This window comes from Bos taurus, chromosome 7, assembly GCF_002263795.3.
Source record: "Bos taurus isolate L1 Dominette 01449 registration number 42190680 breed Hereford chromosome 7, ARS-UCD2.0, whole genome shotgun sequence".
Taxonomy (NCBI): domain Eukaryota; kingdom Metazoa; phylum Chordata; class Mammalia; order Artiodactyla; family Bovidae; genus Bos; species Bos taurus.
In genome coordinates, this window is record NC_037334.1 from 42,052,207 (window position 1) to 42,075,235 (window position 23,029).

General features: G+C 37.7%; 2 protein-coding genes across 2 annotated transcripts; both read left to right on the forward strand.

Annotated features, from left to right (window-relative positions):
* The first annotated feature begins 2,146 nt into the window (after window positions 1-2,146).
* OR2T6 (olfactory receptor family 2 subfamily T member 6) lies at window positions 2,147-4,799 on the forward strand. Its single transcript, XM_002689120.3, has 2 exons — window positions 2,147-3,128; window positions 4,764-4,799. The coding sequence occupies exons 1-2, from the start codon at window positions 2,214-2,216 to the stop codon at window positions 4,797-4,799; spliced, it is 951 nt and encodes a 316-aa protein (XP_002689166.2). The 5' UTR covers window positions 2,147-2,213.
* A 17,005-nt stretch (window positions 4,800-21,804) lies between these two features.
* Window positions 21,805-22,776, forward strand: OR2T1 (olfactory receptor family 2 subfamily T member 1). Its single transcript, XM_002689121.3, has one exon. It carries the CDS (start codon window positions 21,811-21,813, stop codon window positions 22,774-22,776), a length of 966 nt encoding a protein of 321 aa, XP_002689167.2. The 5' UTR covers window positions 21,805-21,810.
* Window positions 22,777-23,029: the final 253 nt, after the last annotated feature.

Below are 23,029 nucleotides of genomic sequence, written 5' to 3' on the forward strand. Positions count from 1 at the left end.
GAGATTCTCCTCTAGTAAAGCCTTCAAGGTCCACAAAATTGCAGAATCAAGGGGGAAAAAATAACAGGCTCAACTGCACAAAAGGGAAACAACAAAAATAATCAGAATGAACATATGTTTAAATGTTATACAAATGATTACAAATGGAAATGGCATCTCAGTTCTACAGATATTTAGAAAAAGCTTTTGACCTCTTTCAGTCAGTTCAGTTCAGTCTTTCAGTCATGTCCGACTCTTTGTGACCCCATGAATCGCAGCACACCAGGCCTCCCTGTCCATCACCAACTCCCAGAGTCCACTCAGACTCATGTTCATTGAGTCGGTGATGCCATCAAGCCATATCATCCTTTGTCGTCCCCTTCTCCTTCTGCCTCCAATCCCTCCCAGCATCAGAGTCTTTTCCAATGAGTCAACTCTTTGCATGAGGTGCCCAAAGTACTGGAGTTTCAGCTTTAGCATCATCCCTTCCAAAGAAATCCCAGGGCTGATCTTCTTCAGAATGGACTGGTTGGATCTCCTTGCAGTCCAAGGGATTCTCAAGAATCTTCTCCAACACCACAGTTCAAAAGCATCAATTCTTCAGCACTCAGCTTTCTTCACAGTCCAACTCTCACATCCATACATGACCACTGGAAAAACCATATCCTTGACTAGACAGACCTTTGTTGGCAAAGTAATGTCTCTGCTTTTCAATATGCTATCTAGGTTGGTCATAAATTTCCTTCCAAGGAGTAAGTGTCTTTTAATTTCATGGCTGCAGTCACCATCTGCAGTGATTTTGGAGCCCAAAAATATAAAGTCTGACACTGTTTCACTGTTTCCCCATCTATTTCCCATGAAGTGATGGGACCAGATGCCATGATTTCTGTTTTCTGAATGTTGAGCTTTAAGCCAACTTTTTCACTCTCCTCTTTCACTTTCATCAAGAGGCTTTTTAGTTCCTCTTCACTTTCTGCCATAAGGGCGATGTCATCTGCATATCTGAGGTTATTGACATTTCTTCAGGCAATCTTGATTCCAGCTTGTGCTTCTTCCAGCCCAGCGTTTCTCATGATGTACTCTACATAGAAGTTAGATAAGCAGGGTGACAATGTACAGCCTTGATGTACTCCTTTTCCTATTTGGGACCAGTCTGTTGTTCCATGTCCAGTTCTAACTGTTGCTTCCTGACCTGCATATAGGTTTCTCAAGAGGCAGGTCAGGTGGTCTGGTATTCCCAACTCTTTCAGAATTTTCCACAGTTTATTGTTGACCTCTTTACCTTGGTCCAAACATCTTAAGAATCTTGCTTCAAATACCTTACTACCCGACTCATGCATGATGCAATGCTCTGCATGAACTGTCCTGAACATAACAAACTCCTTTATGCTTTAGGACTCTTAAATTTGCTATTTATTATGCAGGAACAACTTTCCCTCAAATCTTCACCTGTCTACTCTCATTTGTTATCCTATTTTATCCATGTTAATGAAGCATTTCTCATTATCTAGCACCATCATTTTCCTTTGGTTTACTCTCTGTCACAATTTAGAGCCATAAGCCATATGAGACATTCCTCTTTTGTTTACAACAATTTCTCTAGAGCTTAGAACACTGCAAAAGTTATTCTCCATGAATAAAGGTTGGCGTATGAGTGGCTGAGGAATCAACAAATGAATGAAAAAGCAAATGACTGTCATTCAATGGTCATATGAACAATGCTGTGATCCAACTCAATACTTCAAAATCTACAGTCATAGCTACAACTTAATGGTTGTTTTTTGATGACACTGATTGGCTTTAAAGTTGTCACAAAAATTCTCATATCAACAAAACCTCTTACTGAACTGTATGTTTATTTGAACTGAATCAATTGACTCAATTGTTTTTCAGTTGTATCCATATTTCAAACAAGTGGAGCCAACTCCAGGAGAAGATCTTATCTATAGCCCATATTCTAAAATAACAAACTCCCTTAAATCAAGGATAAATTTCCAAATGATCATTTGTCTTCATGCCATGGTACCTAACATGAAAATTGCTCTTCAACAAGAAGAAATTTCCAAGACAGAATAAACCGCAAATCTGCCCCACATAAAACAATTGACATTAGTGTATAAATAATTTTAATTTAATCATACTTACATAGACATTTTTAATGGTTCATCTTATCTACTGCAATTTTCATTGACCCCATATTTCTCTTCTTAGGCCTCCAGGTCTAACTCAAAACCATGAATGGAAATAATAAGACCTTTTCCAGTGACTTCACCCTTGCAGGGCTCTTCACTAACAACAAAGCCTCTGGCTTCCTTTTCAGCATCATTTGTGCCATCTTCTTCATGGCCATAATAGTTAATGGGGTCGTGATCTTCCTGATCTACATAGACCCTCACCTCCATACCCCCATGTACTTCCTGCTCAGCCACCTCTCCTTCATTGACATTATGTACATCTCCACCATTGTGCCCAAGATGCTGGCCGATTACCTTGAGGGTGAGAGAACCATATCCTTTATTGCCTGTACAGCCCAATACTTTCTCTATATGGGCTTTGTAGGGGCCGAATTTTTCCTCCTGGGACTCATGGCATATGACCGCTACGTGGCCATCTGCAACCCTCTCCGCTATCCTGTCCTCATGAGCCATCGGGTCTGTTGGATGATCTTGGCCAGCTCTTGGTTTGGTGGTGCTTTGGATAGCTTCCTCCTCACCCCTATAACAATGACTCTACCATTCTGTGCTTCACACAAGATCAACCACTTCTTCTGTGAGGCACCCACCATGCTGAGGCTGGCCTGTGGTGACAAAGCTGCCTATGAAATGGTGATGTATATTTGCTGTGTCATGATGCTGCTGATCCCCTTCTCTGTAGTGATTGCTTCCTACGCTGGAGTGCTCATCACAGTGCACCAGATGAAGTCAGCAGAAGGGAAGAAGAAGGCTTTTGCCACCTGCTCCTCACACATGATGGTGGTGATCTTATTCTATGGGGCTGCCCTGTACACATATATGCTTCCCCAATCATACCACACTCCAACTAAAGACAAGGTCTTTTCTGTCTTTTACACTATCATCACCCCCTTGTTAAACCCTCTCATTTACAGTTTGAGAAACAGGGATGTGGCTGAGGCCTTTAAGAGGGTTTTGGCAAGATGTCTAGGGACCCATTTTATGACAAGGGGAGAATTCTGACAGTCTAAATCCTCCATGTCTGCTCAGGAGTGTATGGGGTTTTGCCACGGATAATATAGATAATGCTTGCAGCAACCACCACTGCCAGTTATGCCAAAAAGTACATCAGCCATACTTTTATCAAAAAGATGAAACATCCATGCATGAATAATGCCAGTGTTATAAATGTTACCAAACTAACTCATATCTACTTGCCCACTGTGCAAACAGCCAATCTACTGACACCAAGTTGTGGTGAAGGAAAGTACAGCATTTACTGAAGGGCATCAAGTAAGAACAGTGGACAACTAGTGCTCAAAAGAAAAACAAAACAACTCCCTCATGGCTTTTAGGCAAGAGTTTTTAAAGGCAACATTAGGGTTGAGGATTACAGGGTACCTGATTAGCTCATGGACATTCTTCTGATTTGTTGACGGTGAGGTAACAGGGTGATGTTTCAGAAATCTTGATCACCAGCCTTCTGGTTACAATCACTCTAGGACACAGGCACTTAGGGTCAGCATGTAATCACCATTCTTTACCTTGACAGGGCTCTTTGTTTCTACAGAATGACTCAAAGTTTTGGTTAAATACTTGAGAAAGAACTGGTGGTTCTGTGATTTTGCTTTACTGTTGAACTAGTGTTTCAGCTATCTTTAATTTTCTTGCTTCTCTGTCTTTCATTTGTTTCTGAATTCACTCACTTCTCTAATTAGTAGTGAGTTTGCTCTTTGGAACTCAGGGAAAGCCTAGGAGACTAGAGCCTTTTTCAACAAATCACAAAAAGCACACAGAGGGGCGTTTGTACCCAGGAAGTCCCCACAGAGTCCTGCTTGCTTTCATAAACAACAGTATTTCTTCCTTGTGGCCACCCATTCTAATTCTTCGCTTATATCAATTCTATGAGTGCAATTTATGTATATAAGGGCCCCAAATTGTCTGATTAATATTACAAATTCTATCCACTCTCAGGAACCTCATAAGAATGGCAATTTTGATTACGTTGTTTAAATGAATCATAGACAGAGTTTATGAAAAGGTTAGAGGTGCAAACATTTAAAAGAAGCTATAGCATCATAAAACTTCGAAGGAAATACATACATAAACTCACACCAGGATTTAGAAAAGTTAAATATCTTTTCTTTGAGTAACAACTGAAAACATTCCTCCCTTATCTAAATCTGGGGCTGGAAAAAAAATAATAAACCACATGTTTTTGCAGAAATAGAGACTAATATTCTTCTGGGCAAGGATTCTATAATGTTATATATGTTATATGGTAAATAATCATTATATCAGAAGGCAGAGTAATAGGCAGGAGAGAAAAGAGTGCTTTATGAATTTGTAAATTCAGTAATCAGTTTTTACTCCAATCCATCAGAATTATTAAATTTCTGGAATCCTACTCTAGATATTATAGTGGTATGAATATTTTTATTCCAAAGAAGTAAACACAGCCTATTGTGGACAGCCTATTTTCCCTCATCTATGGTACTAAGTTTTACATTGTATAACATTACAAATTGGGAAGAAAATAATTGGCTTTCCATCGGCAAAGTTGGAACAAAAAAAAAATTTCCTAGGGAAATGACTTAGATAATTTCTTTTTAGGATGTTGGGTCCCTAAAGATAATGTCTTTAGCCTAAATTATAGACTCAGTTGTAAAAACCTGGACCAAATCCCAAGCCTCTTAACCTTCTCTGTAATGAGGCTATGCCAGATTCTGTGCTCTCAAAACCCTAGCTGGGTTCAGTAATATTCTACTTCTGACAGACACTGATGATCGTAAACATAAGCACACCTCCTATTGCACTGGAGAAAGGAACTGAGTGGTAATTTTTAACCAAATGGAAAAATTTATGTTGGACCCTATAGATTGGACTGACTAACCAAGAAAGTGGACTTCCTTCCATTTATTTTAGTGGTAGTTTTAGTTGTTACCAAAGGCAGCCTTTTTGAAGCTCTCTTTCTGGAAGGTTCATCTCCTTCAATCTTGTCCACCTGGCTTGGAAAGTACCACATGCTAGGCATTAGGAAGAAGAATTTCCAACACAGTAGATAGTGAGGTACAAGAAAACAATAAGTCAGAAGAGGTGGGGAATGATCCTGAGAACTGAACATCAATTTGGGGTCCATTTTTAAAGATCATGTGAACTTCTGTCCATTCTCTATGTAACTAAGGCCCAATTTCCTCTTTTGTGAGAAGTGAGGTAGTATAATGGCTTTCCTTATAAGATTTGAAACAGCCAATGTGATAAATGCAATAAACACTGGTCATTATTTTTTCTGTTGGTAATGAGGGTAATTGCCTTTCATGTTCCTAATATTTTTGATTTAGAAAAAAAAATCACCCCATTTATCATTCATCTTTCTATCCTTCACACATATAAGCATGCTGCTTTATTAATTATACTAAGAAAGATTGATAATGGGTTAAAAAAATCCAATTGTAAGGATTAAAAATAAATCTGTAAGGAAATTAGGGAAAGAGTAACTAATGCATACTTTTAAAATGTACTAATTAAAACAACAATATGATACTACTGCATACTTATTAGAGTGGTTACAATTGAAATTACTGTAAAATACAGGAAGCTTCATTCATTGCTGGTGGGAATGTAAAGACAAATCCCTGTGGAAGAGAATTTGACAGTTTCCAACAAAACTAAGCCTAGTCTTACCACATAATCTGGCAATAGTGCTTCCCAGGATTTATCCTACTGACATTAAAAAATAATAATAAACAAAAAACTGCATTTGGAGCAATTTTTTCATAGTCATCAATAATTAATCAAGATGTCTTTAGTAGATAAACAGATAAGTAAAGTGTGATGTATCAGTACTCTTGAATATTATTAAACAAAACAAAAAATTAAAATGAAAAGAAATGATCCAATAAGCCATGAAGTAAAGGAAGAATCTTCAAGGTATATTACTAACTGGAAAAAAAAAAAAAAAACAATCTGAAAATCTTATGTGATATATGATTCCAACTATATAACATTCTGGAAAAATGACAAAATTTGTTGTTGTTATTGTTCAGTTGTTCAGTCATGTCTGACTCTTCATGACCCCATAGACTGCATCATGTCAGGCTTCCCTGTCCTATACCATCTTCCAGAGCTTGCTCAAACTCATGTCCATTGAGTTGGTGATGCCATGAAACTGTCTCATACTCTGTCATCCCTTTCTCCTCCTGCCTTCAATCTTTCCCAGCATCAGAGTCCTTTCTAATGAGTTGGCTTTTCACATCAGGTGGTCAAAATATTGAAGCTTCAGCTTCACCATCAGTCCTTCCAGTGAATATTTGGGACTGATTTCCTATAGGATTGACTGGTTTGATCTCCTTTCAGACCAAGGGATTCTCAAGAGTCTTCTCCAGCACCACAGTTCACAAGCATCAATTTTTGTACTTAGCCTTCTTTATGGTCCAACTCTCATATCCATCCATGACTAGTGGAAAAACCATGTCTTTCACTAGACGGACTTTTGTTGGCAAAGTAATGTCTCTGCTTTTTAATATACTGTCTAGGTGTGTCACAGCCTTTCTAAGCATCTTTTAGTTTCAAGACTGCGGTAATGATCCACAATAATGTTGGAGCCCAACAAAATAAAATCTGTTACTGTTTCCATTGTTTCCCCATCTATTTGCCATGAAGGGATGGGGCCAGATGCCATGCTCTTCATTTTTTGAATGTTAAGTTTTAAGCCAGCTTTTTCACTCTTAAACTTTCAACAAGAAGCTTTTTAGTTCCTCCTTGCTTTCTGCCATAAGGATGGTATCTCCATATCTGAGTTTATTGATATTTCTCCCTGCAATCTTGATTCCAGCTTGTGCTTCATTCAGCCTGGTATTTCCCATGATATACTCTGCATATATTAAATAAACAGGAGGACAATATATAGCCTTGACATACTCCTTTCCCAATTTTGAACCAGTCCATTGTTCAATGTCTGGTTCTAACTGCTGCTTCCTGACCTGCATACAGGTTTCTCACAAGGCAGGTAAACTGGTCTGGTATTCCCATCTCCTAAAGAATTTTCCAGAATTTGTTGTGATTCACACAGTCAAAAGGTTCAGTGTAGTCAATGAAACAGAAGTAGATGTTTTTCTGGAATTCTCTTTCTTTTTCTATGATCCAGTAGGTGTTGGCAATTTGATCTCTGGTTCCTCTGCTTTTTCTGAATCCAGCTTGAACTACTGGAAGTTCTTGGTTCACATACAATTGAAGCCTAGCTTCGAGAATTTTGAAAATTGCTTTGCTAGCCTGTGAAAAGAGTGCAATTGTGCAGTACTTTGAACATTCTTTGGCATTGCCCTTCTTTGGGATTGAAATGAAAACTGACATTTACCAGTCCTATGGTCACTGTTGTGTTTCCCAAATTTGCTGGCATATTGAGTGCAGCATTTTCACAGCATCATCGTTTAGTATTTGAAATAGGTCAGCTGGAATTTTGTCACCTCCACTAGCTTTGTTCGTAGTAATGCTTCCTAAAGCCCACTTGACTTCAACTCCAGGATGTCTGACTCAAGGTTAATGATCACATCATCATGGTTACCTAGGTGACTAAGATCTTTTTTGTATAGTTCTTCTGTGTATTCTTGCCAACTCTTCTTAATATTTTCTGCATCTCAGTTCCATACTGTTTCTCTCCTTTTTTATGCCCATCTTTGCATGAAATGTTCCCTGGATAGCTCTAATTTTCTTGAAGAGATCTTTAGTCTTTCCCATTCTATTGTTTCTTTGCATTGATCACTTAGGAAGGCTTTCTTATCTCTCCTTGCTATTCTTTGGAACTCTGCATTCAGATGGGTATATCTTTCCTTTCCTCCTTTGCCTTTCACTTCTCTTCTTTTCTCAGCCATATTTAAGGTCTCTTCAGACAACCATTTTGCCTTTTTTCATTTCTTTTTCTTGGGGATGGTTTTGATCACCTCCTCCTGTACAATGTTATGAACCTCCATCCATAGTTCTTCAGGCACTCTGTATATCAGATCTATCCCCTTGAATCTATTTGTTACTTCCAAATTGTGAAAGGAGTACATTAAGGCTGTATATTGTCACCTTGCTTATTTAACTTATATGCAGAGCACATCATGTGAAATGCCCAATTGTATGAAGTACAAGCTGAAATCAAGATAGCATGGAGAAATATAAATAACCTCAGATATGCAGATGACACTACCCTTATAGCAGAAAGCAAAGAGGAACTAAAATACCCCTTGATGATAGTGAAAGAGCAGAGTAAAAAAATTGGCTTAAAACTCAATGTTGAAAAAATGAAGATCATGACATCTGGTCCCATCACTTCAAGGTAAATGAATGGAGAAACAATGGAAATAGTGACAGACTTTATCTTCTTGGGCTCCAAAATCACTGCAGATGGTGACTGTAGCCATGAAATTAAAAGATGCTTGCTCCTTGGAAGAAAAGCTATGACACACCTACACAGCATATTAAGAAAAAGTAGAAACATTACTTTACCAACTAGGATACATCTAATCAAAGCTATGGTTTTTCCAGTAGTCACATATGGATGTGAGTTGGGCCATAAAGAATGCTGAGTGCCGAAGAATTGATGCTTGTGAACTGTGGTATTGGAGAAGACTCTTGAGAGCCTCTTGAACTGCAAAAAGATCAAACCAGTCAATCCTAAAGGAAATCAGTCCTGAATATTCATTGGAAGGACTGATGCTGAAGCTGAAGCCCCAACACTTTGGCCACCTGATGGGAAGAACTGACTCATTTGAAAAGACCCCGATGCTGGGAAAGATTGAACACAAGCGGAGAATGGGACAATAGTGGATGAGAAGATTGGATGGCATCACCAACTCAATGGACATGAGTTTTAGCAAGCTCAGGGGGTTGGTGATGGACAGGGAAGCCTGGTGTGCTGCAGTCCATGGGCTCGAGAAAAATCAGACATGACTGAGTAAATGAACTGAGCTGAACTGAATAGAAAAACCTGTAATCACTTTTTAAAATCCAGATGCATATCAGGATTATCTTGAAATTTTTTATAACATACACATGCTCAGGTTTTGCTTTTTTCCTCCAGATTTCCAGATATGTTTGTAACCAGCACTCATGTTTTAAAAAAAAAAATGGACTATATGATGATCTTTTACTTTTATCTACAATGGCACCCCACTCCAGTACTCTTGCCTGGAAAATCCCATGGACAGAGGAGCCTGGTGGGCTGCAGTCCATGGGGTCGCTAAGAGTCGGACACGACTGAGCAACTTCACTTTCACTTTTCGCTTTCATGCATTGGAGAAGGAAATGGCAACCCACTCCAGTGTTCTTGCCTGGAGAATCCCAGGGGCAGGGGAGCCTGGTTGGCTGCCGTCTCTGGGGTCGCACAGAGTTGGACACGACTGAAGCGACTTAGCAGCAGCAGCAGCAGCATACTTCAACAAGATACACAAGTGAAAAATAAGGTAAGTTAAAATTTTTCTATTTTAAGCTATTATAATCATTTCTAAGCATAAAACAGGGGGGGAGCTAAAGAAGCAATGTTGATATGCCTTGCTACAATAACTAAAAATATATCATGGATAATAAAAAATGAATGAAATTTAAGAAAACAAGGAAATGAAAATGTACTTGAGGTATACATGACTGACACATAGTCATACGTCAAAATGCTAATAGTGATTTTGAACACACGCAGCCATAAGTGCAGTTTCCAACAAGCAGCAGTGAGTGGTAGCTGAAGCAAGGTCTTACTTAGTTTTCTAGACAGGGAGTTTTAACCACTGGACCACAGGGGCCAGCAGTTAGGGCTAAGGTCCCTAGTCCTTCCTGCCTAGTCACGAATGGATTCAGGCAAGGAGGCAGAAGGTAAGTTCAGTTCAGTTCAGTCACTCAGTAATGTCCAACACTTTGCGACCCCATGAAATGCAGCATGCCAGGCCTCCCTGTCCATCACCAACTCCCAGAGTCCACCCAAACCCATGTCCATTGAGTCAGTGAGGCCATCCAACCATCTCATCCTCTGTTGTCCCCTTCTCCTTCAGGAGTGGGTTGTCATGCCCTTCGCCAGAGAATGTTCCCAACCTAAGGATCAAACCCAGTTCTTCCACATTGCAGGCGGATTCTTTACCAGCTGAGACACCAGAGAAGCCTTCATTCCCTTGAGGTAAGAGAAAAAGACTATTTACCCTGTTTTTCTGGCTGTAAATCCTTCAAATGGAGGATTATATAATGTGTATATATATATATATAAATATATATAAATGTATATATATAAATATATATATATATATACTTTCCACATACGTATATGTGTTTATGCTGCTGGCGCTGCTCAGTCATGTCCGACTCTTTGAGAACTCATTGACTGTAGGCTGCCAGGCTCCTCTGTCCATGGAATTTTCCAGATAAGAATACTGTAGTGGGTTGCCATTTCCTACTTCAATGTGTGTGTGTGTGTAAAATACAAATTTAATTTTATATGAATAGCTATCTATATGATATGCTTTGGTGACTATCATTTAGTATTATGGGCATTTTTCATTTTCAGAAATTTTTCACATTTCCTCAAGTATATGTATCCAGTACTCAAAACTCAGAAAAAATAATTATTGTTAGACTACCAACAGTGGTCCATATAGTCAAAAGTATCGTTTTTCCAGTAATCGTGTATGGATGTGAGAGTTGGACCATTAAGAAAGCTGAGCACCAAAGAATTGATGCTTTTCAACTGTGGCATTGGAGAAGACTCTCAAGAGCCCCTTGGACTGCAAGGAGATCATACCAGTCAATCCTATAGGAAATCAGTCCTGAATATTCATTGGGAGGACTGATGCTGAAGCTGAAGCGTCAATACTTTGGCCACCTGATGTGAAGAACTGACACTTGAAAAGACCCTGATGCTGGGAAAAGATTGAACACAGGAAGAGAAGGGGATGACAGAGGATGAGATGGTTGGATGGCATCACCAACTCAATGAACATGAGTTTGAGCATTCTCCAGCAGACGGTGAAAGACAGGGACGCCTGGCGTACTGCAGTCCATGGGGTCACAAAGAGTAAGACTGAGTGACTGCACTAACTCATTGGACTACCAATAAAGTGCTAAAAAAAATGATAGTTGAGCTACCTTCTATCATTTTTATGTCTCTTCAAATTAGTTCCCACATTTCACTGGGAGGATTAGCTGCCAAAGGAAATTTCTCATGAATAGAAAACTCACAGTCTTGCACTTTGGAGCCTAGCAGTGGAAACAGTTTTCTCAAAGTCCATGTGACATTCATCCCCAAAATACACTACCCATTAGCTGTGCCAAATCTGTCTCATTACAGTCTGCAAGGTCCACAGGGAAGAGACTTGATTTTTACAAGAAAACTTCACTTCATTGCCTTCTCAGAAAACTATATAAACTCCTACCTCTTCTCACTTCTGAGCACTTCCCATTGCTCCAGGAAACCTAAACATGGAAAACCAAGAGACAGTTAAGCATTCTTTAATGGTCTGCAACTTTCTTTCTGCCTTTTCAGTTTTTCATAATTGTCCCTCATAGGTTTCTAAAATTTCTTATTAAAATAGGTTAAGCATTAACACACATGTCTAGAAAGCTGGAGGATTTGTGCAATCTGTTCTGACAATGAAAAAATATTTCAAAGATTTTTAATGCGGCATTTTTAAAAAAGAAAATTCCTTTTGCCAATTTATATTACAAAATTTCTCTTAATAACTTGCTGCATGTCTCTTTTTGACCTAACTCCATCATCAGTTGCTAAGGATACCTCTAGTTTACAATTCAGTAAATTCAAGCTCATAAACCTAAATCTCTATGTTTTGGATCATCATGGGTAATATGCAGAGGAAACCTGGGCACAGAAGTCAGAACTTGAAATCTTTCCTGTTATGGATATTCAGGACTATGAGTCTCTTAGTGTTTTTTTTTTTTTCCTTCTCAATATAAGCTTGAGAAAAATTAAATCTGCTAAATATAATTTCTTCTTTTCTAGTAACATATCTTCTATTTTATGAAAAATCTCTTTGTTCCTTATCTCTTTTAGCTATTTAAAGTTCTTGTAGCTTGCTGAATTTTGATTTTACTAAATTTTGTATGACTATCTCCACATTTGATGGCTTAGTGATCAAGAACTCACTCATACACTCCACCTTTGAAGGACCTACCCTACCTTGAATGACAGTCTGGAGAGGATTCAACTCTATGTAAGTGACAGAGATATTTTTATACAGTTAGAATAAAGTTTACAATAATATTAAACATTTTGGTGATCTTTTTATATCAATGAAGTGTGTTTCATTCCTTTAAGCATACCAGGAGACATGTAACATGCTGCTTTTAATAGGTAGCATTCAGATTAAATTATTGAGAAAAGATTTGAGAAATGTGAGTTGATGAGGTTAAACAAGGAGGGATGAATCAAGGCAAAATGAATCAGTTTATGACTTTTTTAAAAGTAAATAATTGGATTTAGAGGTTCAAGGTTTTATCTAAACAACAAGAAATCCTTGATTAAATTAAGCAATTCAATGAATCATCTAGAAGCTTCTGCAATATTTAAAACAACTTTGTACATTCCTCCTTACCTATTATCTTAATGAAAATTCAAGTCTTTTGAAATTGTGCAGTAAGATAACAGATGACAAATCAAACTCTGATGAGCACGTAGCCTAGTTTTTCTCAATGACACGTTAAATATCTGGTGAATAAGGAAATGGCTGAATTTCCATAGCGTATCTTAGGAGTTTGACTGAATAGATTCTCATTGCATGATATAAACAAAATTTATGCAAGCTGAATCTTGAGCTATAAAGGCTGGGTTATCAACAACTCAGAAACTGCAAATCTCAGGTTACAAGCTCAATGTGGGCCCTCCATCCCAACTGCAAGTACATTGAGAAGAAGATTACTTACTTCACTTTCTTTCTGGGAGTGATCTAGAATATGTATTACAAATCTTAGGTTTGGGAGTACTATTAAGTGGAACTGTGCAAAGAATTTTCTTTTTATAAACTATTTATCTATCTCTGTGTTTAACCTTGGCAAAATCTTTACTCTCCTTTTTAAGTAAATTTAATAGTTTAAGTAAAATTTAGCCTTATGAATTAGATGAAGACAGGGAAAGAACTATTTGAAGGGCTAAATGAAAAACTTGCACAGTATCATAGTTTACAGAGCACAGATATAAACCGGATATAAAAACAAACAAACAAAAATATTTCCAGGGTATTTGGTTCTGGAAAATTCAATCCTAGAATAATGTCTTTTTTTTTTTTTTTCTTACTACTTAAGGAAATTAATTGTTTTATATTTCTAGAGTATGATAACACATTTACAGGAGACTTGGAAAATACAGAATAAGATTACATATAATTCCTAGTGTAATGTCTTGAAATTGAGATACTGAATTTTAAAACAGATATTGCCAAAGATCATCCCAAATGAATACAGGAAAGGAGTCCTTTGGCAAGAAATGTATAGATTAATGCACATAAGCATTGGAAAGCATAAACTGACACAAAGAAGGGTGTTTTTCCACTTTCTAGTCATGTTCTTTTTCAGTCTATCTTTTCCGACTCTAAAGTCTTGTTCTCATTATGAATGGCTGAATGTTACAAAGTAAAGAAACTGCGTCTGAGTGGACCTAGAGGACAAAGCAGGAGGATTTATGAGCAGCTTTTAGTTCAAGTGAACACAGAATTTCATAGCAAAGGGGCTGTTGCCCTGAAGGACCATGGAGTATGCTTTTTAATTTGGTAGAAAGTTCATCAGTGGTCGCATATAAGCAGAAGGCTGTAATTTACAACGTTGAGATACCAATGTCACTTGATTTAAAGGACAGGCTTGGTGATCATTCAAACTGGGTAGGAAAAAGTGATTTGCAACCATCCCGATTCAACCAAATGTCTATACCCCGAAAAAATAGGAGCTACTAGTAGCAACTGCCTCTGGATGTAATAAATGCATCACTTTCACTTAATGGGTGGTAAGTATAATAAAAAAGAATTTAAGTAAGCCTTAAAGATAATTTAACTTGCCAGTTTTGCTCAATAACTTTTCTTTGTTGTGATATCATAATTTGCAGGTTGAGCATAAATATGCTTCTTGAAATTATTAGGTTCTCATCAGTGTGATGCACACACTTTTCTGAGAATATACAACAGAGTATTTCCTTCAACCTAAGAGATATCTGAAGAAAAAATACAGAATCTAAATGCTGAATTATTCTCACCCAGAGTGCCAGATTTCTTAGATTTGACATTCAAAAGGTATTTACAATTCAAATTCATGGATTTTAGATCTATGTGTAGATAGCTTAAAGAAAAGTTAGGGATTTTTACACATTTACCAATTATTTTAAAATAAGATATATATGTATAGCATTAATTTTTTACTTTGCAATTGTATAAAATATTTTCACCTATAATTGAGAGCAGGAGGAGAAGAGAGCAACAGAGGATGAGATAGTTGGATAGCATCACCAATTCAATGGACATGAGTTTGAGCAAATTCTGGGAGACAGTGACAGTCAGGGAAGCCTGGCATGCTGCAATGATGGTGTCACAAAGAGTGGGACACAACTTAGGAACTGAACAATGGATTTCTTATTTTATCTATAGGGTAATCTTGAATGTTGTCATCTAAATTTACTACAAATGAAAAGCAAAGATTAGACAATGTAGGGACAGAACCAGATACACAAAATTAATTTTTGTCATGGGTTGATGCTGCTGTCCAGTTGCTAAGTCCTCTCTAACTCTTTGGAACCCCACGGACTGCAGCATTTCAGGCTTCCCTGTACTTCACTATCTCCCAGAGTTTGCTCAAATTCATGTTCTCTGACTCAGTGATATTATCTAACCATCTCATCCTCTCCACCCTCTTTTTTTTTTTTTTTTTCTTTCAATCTTTCCTAGCATCAGGGTCTTTTGCAATGAGTCAGCTTTTCCCATAAGGTAGTCAAAGTACTGGAGCTTCATCTTCAGCATAAATCCTTCCAATGAATATTCAGTGTTGATTTCCTTTAGTATTAATTTATTTGCTCTCCTTGCAGTTTAAGGGACTCTCAAGAGTCTTCTTCAACACCACATTTGGAAAGCATCAGTTCATTGGTACTTAGCCTTCTTTATTGTCCAACTCTCAGATACATACATGACTCCTGGAAAAACCATAGCTTTGACTATATGAACTTTTTTCTGCAAAGTGAGGTCTGTGCTTTTAAACATGCTTTCTAGGTTTGTCATAGCTTTCCTTTCAAGGAACAAGCATCTTTTAGTTTCATGGCTGCAGTCAATCTGCAGTGATTTTGGAACCCAAGAAAATAAACTTTGTCACTAACTCTAACTTTTCCCCTTTTGTTTGCCATGAAGTAATGGACTGGAAGACATGATCTTAGTATTTTAAATGTTCAGTTTTAACCCACTTTTTTCACTCTCCTCTTTCAACCTTATCTAGAAGCTTTTTAGTTCCTCTTCATTTTCTGCCATTAGAGTGGTATCAGCTGTATATCTGAGATTGTTGATATTTCTCCCAGAAATCTTGATTGCAGCTTGTGATTCATCCAGTCCTGCATTTCACATGATACGCTCTGTATAAAAGTTAAATAAACAGAGTAACAATATATAGCCTTGACGTACTCCTTTCCCAATTTTGAACCAGTTAATTGTTCCATGTAAGGTTCTAATTGTTGATTTTTGACCTGTGTTCAGGCTTCTCAGGAGAAAATAAGGGGGTCTGATATCCCCATCTCCTTAAGAATTTTCCAGTTTGTTGTAATCCACACAAAGACTTTAGCTTAGTCAATGAAGCAAAAGTGAATGTTTTCCTGGAATTCCCTTGCTTTTCCTATAATCCAACGGATGTTGGCAATTCGATCTCTGGTTCCTCTACCTTTCTAAACCTAACTTGTACATCTGCAAGTTTTCTATTCACATATTACTGAGGCTTAGCTTGAAGAATTTTGTGCATAACCTTTGTTGTTGTTCCACTGTTCAGGCACGTCTGACTCTTCACAACCTCATGAACTATAGCACTCAGGCTTCCCTGTCCTTCACAATCTTCCAGAGTTTGCTGAGACCCATGTCCATTGAGTTGATGATGCCATACAACCATGTCATCCTCTGTCATCCCTTTCTCCTCCTGCCTTCAACCTTTCCAGTATCAAGGTCTTTTCCAATGAGTCAGCTCTTCTCATCAGTTCCCCAAAGTATTGGAGTTTCTGCTTCAGCATCAGTCCTTCCAATGAATATTCAGGGCTGATTTCCTTTAGGATTTATTGATTTGATCTCTTTGAAGTCCAAGGGACTCTCAAGAGTCTTCTCCAACACTATGGTTTGAAAACATCAATTCTTCAGCTTTCTTTATGGTTCAACTCTCACATGTGTACATGACTACTGGAAAAACCATAGCTTTGACTATATGGATGCTTGTCAGCAAAGTGATGTCTCTGTTTTTTAATACACTGTCTAGGTTTGTCATAGCTTTTCTTCCAAGGAGCAAGTGTCTTTCTAACTTCATGGCTGCAGTCACCATCCCTAGTGATTTTGGAGCCCAAGAAAATAAAGTGTGTCACTGTTTCCATGGTTTCCCCATCTATTTTCCCTGAAGTGATGGAAACAGATACCATGATCTTAGTCATTTGAATGTTGAGTTTTAAGCCAGCTTTTTCACTTCCCTCTTTCACCTTAATCAAAAGGCTCTTTAGTTCCTCTTCCCTTTCTGCCATAAGGGTGGTATCATCTCCATATCTGAGATTTTTTATATTTCTCCTGTCTTTCTTGCTTCCAGCTTGAGTTTCATCCAGTCCAGCATTTCACATGATGTACTCTGCATATAAGTTAAATAAGCAGGATGATAACATACAGCCTTGACATACTCCTTTCCCAATATCGAACTAGTTCATTGTTACATGTTTGGTTCTAACTGTTACTTCTTGACCTGCATGCAGGTTTCTTAGGAGGCATGTAAAATGGTCTGGTATTCCCTTTACAAACTTTCCACAGTTTCTTGTTATCCACACCATCAAAGATTTTAGCATAGTCAATGAAGCATATATTTTTCTGGAATTCTCTTGCTTTTTCTTTGATCCAGTGGATGTTGGCAATTTGATCTCTGATTCCTCTGTCTTTTAAATCTACCTTGCACATCTGGTAGTTCTTGGTTCATATGCTACTGAAGCCTAGCTTGAAGAATTTTGAGAATTAACTTGCTAGCATGTGAAATGAGTGCAATTGTGCAGTAGCTTGAACATTCTTTGGCTCTGCCCTTCTTTAGGTTTGGAATGAAAACTGACCTTTTACAGTCCTCTGGCCACTTATGAGTTTTCCAAATTTACTGGCATATTGAGTGCAGCACTTTAATTGTATCACCTTTTAGGATTTGAAATAACTTTGCTGGAATTCCATCACCTCCACTAGCTTTGTTGGTAGTAATGCTTCTTAAGTCCTTCTTGACTTCAAACTCCAGGATATCTGGCTCTAGGTGAGTGACCACACTATCGTGGTTATCCCAGTCTTTAAGTCCTTTTCTTTTATAGTTCTTCTATGTATTCTGGCCACCACTTCTTAATCTCTTCTACCTCTGTTAGGTCCTTACAATTTCTGTCCTTTATCATGCCCATCCTTGCATGAGATGTTCCCTTGATATCTCCAATTTTCTTGAAGAGAGCTCTAGTCATTCCCATTCTATTGTTTTCCTCTACTCCTTTGTATTGTTCATTGAAGAAAGTCTTCTTATCTCTCCTTCCTTTTCTCTGGAATTCTGTATTGAGTTGTGTATATCTTTCCCTTTCTCCTTTGACTTTCAAATCTCTTATTTACTCAGGTATTTTTGTAAGACCTCCTCAGACAACCACTTTGCCTTCTTACATTTTTTTTTTCTGTAGAATGATTTTGGTTACTGCCTCCTGTGCAATGTTATGAACCTCCATATCCATGGTTCTTCTGGCACTCTGTCTACCAGATCTAGTCCCTTGAATCCTTTGTCACATCTACTGCATAATCATAAGGGATTTGATTTAGGTCATACTTGAAAGGCCTAGTGATTTTCTCTACCTTCTTCAATGTAAGCCTGAAATTTGCAATAAGGAGCTCACGATCTGAGCAACAGTCAGCTCAAGGTCTTGTTTTTGCTGACTATATAGAGCTTCTCCATCACTGGCTGCAAAGAATATAATCAATCTCATTTTGATATTGACCAACGGGTGATGTCCATGTGTAGAATCATCTCTTGTGCTGTTGGAACATCTCTTGTGCTCTTGGAAAATGATCTTTCCTATGTGTGCTTTATTTTGTCAAGTTTGCTCTTGACAAACTCTGTTAGCCTTTGTCCTGCTTCATTTTGTACTCCAAAGCCAAACTTGCCTGTTACTCCAGGTATCTTTTGACTTCCTTTTTGCCTTCCAGTCCCCTATGGTGATATGACATCTTTTTTGTGTTTGTTCTAAAAGATCTTGTAGGCCTTCATAGAACTATTCAGCTTCAGCTTCTTCAACATCAGTGGTTGGGGCATAGACTTAGGTTACTGTGATGTTGACTGGTTTGCCTTGGAAACAAACCAAAATCATTCTGTCATTTTTGAGATTGCCCCCAAGTACTGCATTTTAGACTCTTTTGTTGATTATGATGGCTACTCCATTTCTTATAAGGGATTCTTGCCCACAGCAGTAGACATATTGGTCATGTAAATTAAATTCTCCCAGCTCATTTCAGTTCACTGATACCTAAGATGTCAATGTTCACTCTTGCTGTCTCCTGCTTGACCACTTCAAATTTACCTTGATTCATGGATCTGACATTCCAGGTTCCTATGCAATACTGTTTTTTATAGCATTGATCTTTACTCTCACCACTAGACACATTCATAACTCAGCATTGTTTCTGCTTTGGCCTAGACTTTTCATTCTTTCTGGAGCTGTTAGTAATTGCCCTCCTCCCTTCTCCAATGATCCTTCCACCTTGAGGCTCATCTTCTGATGTCATATCTTTTTGCCTTTCATACTGTTGATGAGGTTCTTGTGACACTACTATTGGAATTTTTGCATTCCCTACCCCAGTGGACCACTTGTTTGTCAGAACTCTCCTCTATGACCCATCCTTCTTAGGTGGCCCTGCACAGCATGGCTCATAGCTTCATTGAATTTTGCAAGTCCCTTCACCACTACAAGGCTGTGAGCCATGAAGAAAATGTCATTGTTAGGAGAAATCAATTCATTTGATTCCAAATTTTGTTTTACTGTATGTATATCACATCCTTTCAGAAATGAGGTCCTCTATAAAGTGACAGAATCATTTCAGGCATTTTATAATTATTCTCATTTTTACTAAATCAAAACAAAGTAATATAATCTGTGCGCAGAAGAAATTCACTTATAGCCTCATTATGTTACCCCATAATGAGATTGCAGATAATAAATTTAATCAAATGGGGTTGTTCTCTAACAACTTAGGCTTTTTAACATGCAATTAAAAAGGTAATACCAGTTTCCTGATAAAGGAAGAAGTCTTTGGAGTTGCCTATGTTATTGCTTGAAATATAAGGCCAGGTAGGAAAAAAAAAACATATATATATGGCAGCAGAAAATGTTTAAAAGTTTTAGAAATGAATGTGAATGGAGAGCAAAGAGATCTATTTGATTTTGTAAAGCAATACATAACTTCCTCTCTGTTTATAGTGCCTTAGTACAAGAGGGGGAAAAAAATATGGGAGTTGTGAAAGCAGCTAAAACATTATTAATGTTTAGGCTTTTCCATAAACTGGACAGAATTTTTCCTTTAGATGCATAGTTTAGTAGTATTCATTAATTGGAAATTTAACAGCCAAAGAAAAATATGGCCAATTGAAATGATAATAAAATCATACACAGTGTCAGGAAAATATATGATATTTGGCACCAAAGATTTTAAAATTAGCAAGAAAATAAAGTAGAAAAGGAGAAAAACAGAGTTTACCTTCTTAAAAATCAACAGTCTAAATTATAATAATTAAGATGATATTCTCTTGATTATGACTAATTTTCACTAGTCACATTAATGATTCAGTTCAGTTCAGTTGCTCAGTTATGTCTTTGCAATCCCATGGACTGCAGCACTCCAGGCCTCCCTGTCCATCACCAACTCCTGGAGCCTGCTCTAACTCATGTCCATTGAGTCAGTGATGCCATCCATTAATGATTACCTATAGTTAAAAATTTAACTATACACATTTAACAATTCACATTTTGGGCATACTTTACTTGATAGCCAGAATAATGTCTATTTGTTGTTCTGGGCTATAAGAACACAGAATGAATTGAGACCACTTGGTTCAAAAATCCCTGCCACCAACATCATGTGTGACTGTGGGAATATTACTTTTAAATCTGCCATCAGTGAAAGGGGGTTTTATAGTTTCTCACATCTAAGGTTTACTGTGAAGCTTGATGAGTCAATAGATATGAAGCACAAGGCAAAATTGTTCAGAATACCATTATAATTATCTCAATAGTGTTATTTTTCTGTGCAATTGACTCATATTCTCATATTTTTAGTATATTTAGAAGGAACATAGACTAATTTGATCAATTTAACTTTCAAACATGTTGATAAACTGTATTTCACCTTGACATATTTAACTCCAAGCACATGAAAACTCATCCTTAACTTTCAAAACTTTTGTTGTGGAATTTTTCCTTTATCATCACCAGAAGTTATATAGAACACAATCAATGAATTTTTCTTAATTATAAATTACTGGGAAAGATATTCCAGTTTCCAAAAACAATAGGTCAGTTGTTCATTATATGTGTTTTTGTGTCAGTGCTGAATCCTAACTGCTAATGCTACATGTTAATACTAATCATAAACCTAATACTAATTATTCATCATCTTAAATGAAAGTTAATTTTCAAAAAATAAAAATAATTCTTTAACAGTGAATGCCTCTTGTATGGGATGATCCTTTCACATCTGGGTTTGAGAGAGTAATTTCCATTGCCCACTTTACTTCCTCTATTCAATTTTGTCTGCAATATAGATGAACTGACACCATGAAAACACTTACAGACATTGACTTGCATCCCAAATGGTAAATTACTTATTTTGTGAGTAAAAGTCAGACACACACAATGAACAGCCAGTCCTGAGATGTTTTGAAGTTGGTGCTGATAATTGTAACAATAAAGATACACTGAATAAGGATAGCATCCAAGGTAGTATTTTCACACACAGAGATGCACACACATATGCAACAGACCAGGTTATGTTTAACTACCATATATCATGCTGTGCATCCTTAAGTGTGGTTATGTGTATCACTGTTGTATGATAGTATCTGCTGATGTCATCTTGTCCAATGATTTAAAGAATTATTGATTTAAAAGAATTTTAGCAAAAAGCAAAGGAGAAAAGGAAAGGTATACCCATTTGAATACAGAGTTCCAAAGAATAGCAAGGAGAGATAAGAAAGCCTTCTTCCGTCATCAAGAAAAAAATAAATAAATAAAAGAATTTTACTTAAAACCCTTCTAGAATAGACTAGTTGCTAAGTATCAGTAGCAAATAATATGAAGAAAAATATGTTAAATGTTTTCTTCCAACTTTTAGAAATCTACTTCTTAACAATCAATCTGTATACTGTGTTAATTCCTTGTAAACATCATGGTTTTATTTTAAAGATTCTAGGTCACACGAGTGCCCTCATGGGATCAATGGAAGAGTACAACACATCCTCTACAGACTTTACTTTCATGGGGTTGTTTAATAGAAAGGAAACATCAGGCCTGCTTTTTGCCATCATCTCTATTATCTTTTTTACTGCATTGATGGCCAATGGGGTCATGATATTTCTGATCCGCACTGATTCGCACCTCCACACCCCCATGTACTTCCTACTTAGCCACCTCTCCTTCATTGACATGATGTACATTTCTACCATTGTGCCCAAGATGTTGGTAGATTACCTGCTGGATCAAAGGACCATCACCTTTGTGGGATGCACAGCTCAACACTTCCTCTACCTCACCCTTGTGGGAGCTGAGTTCTTCCTGTTGGGTCTCATGGCCTATGACCGCTACGTGGCCATCTGTAACCCGCTCCGCTATCCAATCCTAATGAGCCGCCGTGTTTGCTGGATGATTATAGCAGGTTCCTGGTTTGGGGGCTCTTTAGATGGCTTTCTTCTAACTCCCATAACCATGAGTTTCCCCTTCTGCAACTCTCGGGAGATTAACCATTTCTTCTGTGAGGCACCTGCAGTCCTGAAATTGGCTTGTGCAGACACAGCTCTCTATGAGACAGTGATGTATGTGTGTTGTGTCTTGATGTTACTGATTCCTTTCTCTGTGGTGATTGCCTCCTATGCTCAAATCCTGACCACAGTCCACCGCATGAGCTCAGTGGAAGGGAGAAAGAAGGCATTTGCCACCTGTTCATCTCACATGACAGTGGTGACCTTGTTCTATGGGGCTGCCATGTACACTTACATGCTGCCACACTCTTACCACCGGCCAGAACAAGACAAAGTCTTCTCTGTGTTCTACACCATCCTCACACCCATGCTTAATCCACTCATCTACAGTTTGAGAAACAAAGATGTAACTGGAGCTATGAAGAGGGTACTGGACAGGTTCAAGCGTACACAGAGAGTGTCAGGGGATGCTTTTTGACACTTGGCTCCTTCCTATGCATATGGTGAATGGGAGCCTCTTTGACCAATGTGGTCATGCTCAGTGAAAGATTAAACTGGAGGATAGGTTCAAATGTGAGGGGAAAAATCATTATAAAAAGTGTGTCTTCTTGGTCTCCTTTCCTTCATCTTCCTTTCCTCCTGCCTTATTCATATGTATTCAAGATAAATGCTCAGTGATTTCCAGAAACACAAACTAAAATTTCATACTCAGCAATTTTACCTTTTGGAGG

Coding starts and splice junctions, on each gene's coding strand:
- OR2T6 (XM_002689120.3), top strand. CDS start 2,214: ATGAATGGAAATAATAAGACCTTTTCCAGTGACTTCACCCTTGCAGGG. Junction 3,129..4,763: donor AGGCCTTTAAGAGGGTTTTG/GCAAGATGTCTA, acceptor ATTTCTTTTTAG/GATGTTGGGTCCCTAAAGAT.
- OR2T1 (XM_002689121.3), top strand. CDS start 21,811: ATGGGATCAATGGAAGAGTACAACACATCCTCTACAGACTTTACTTTC.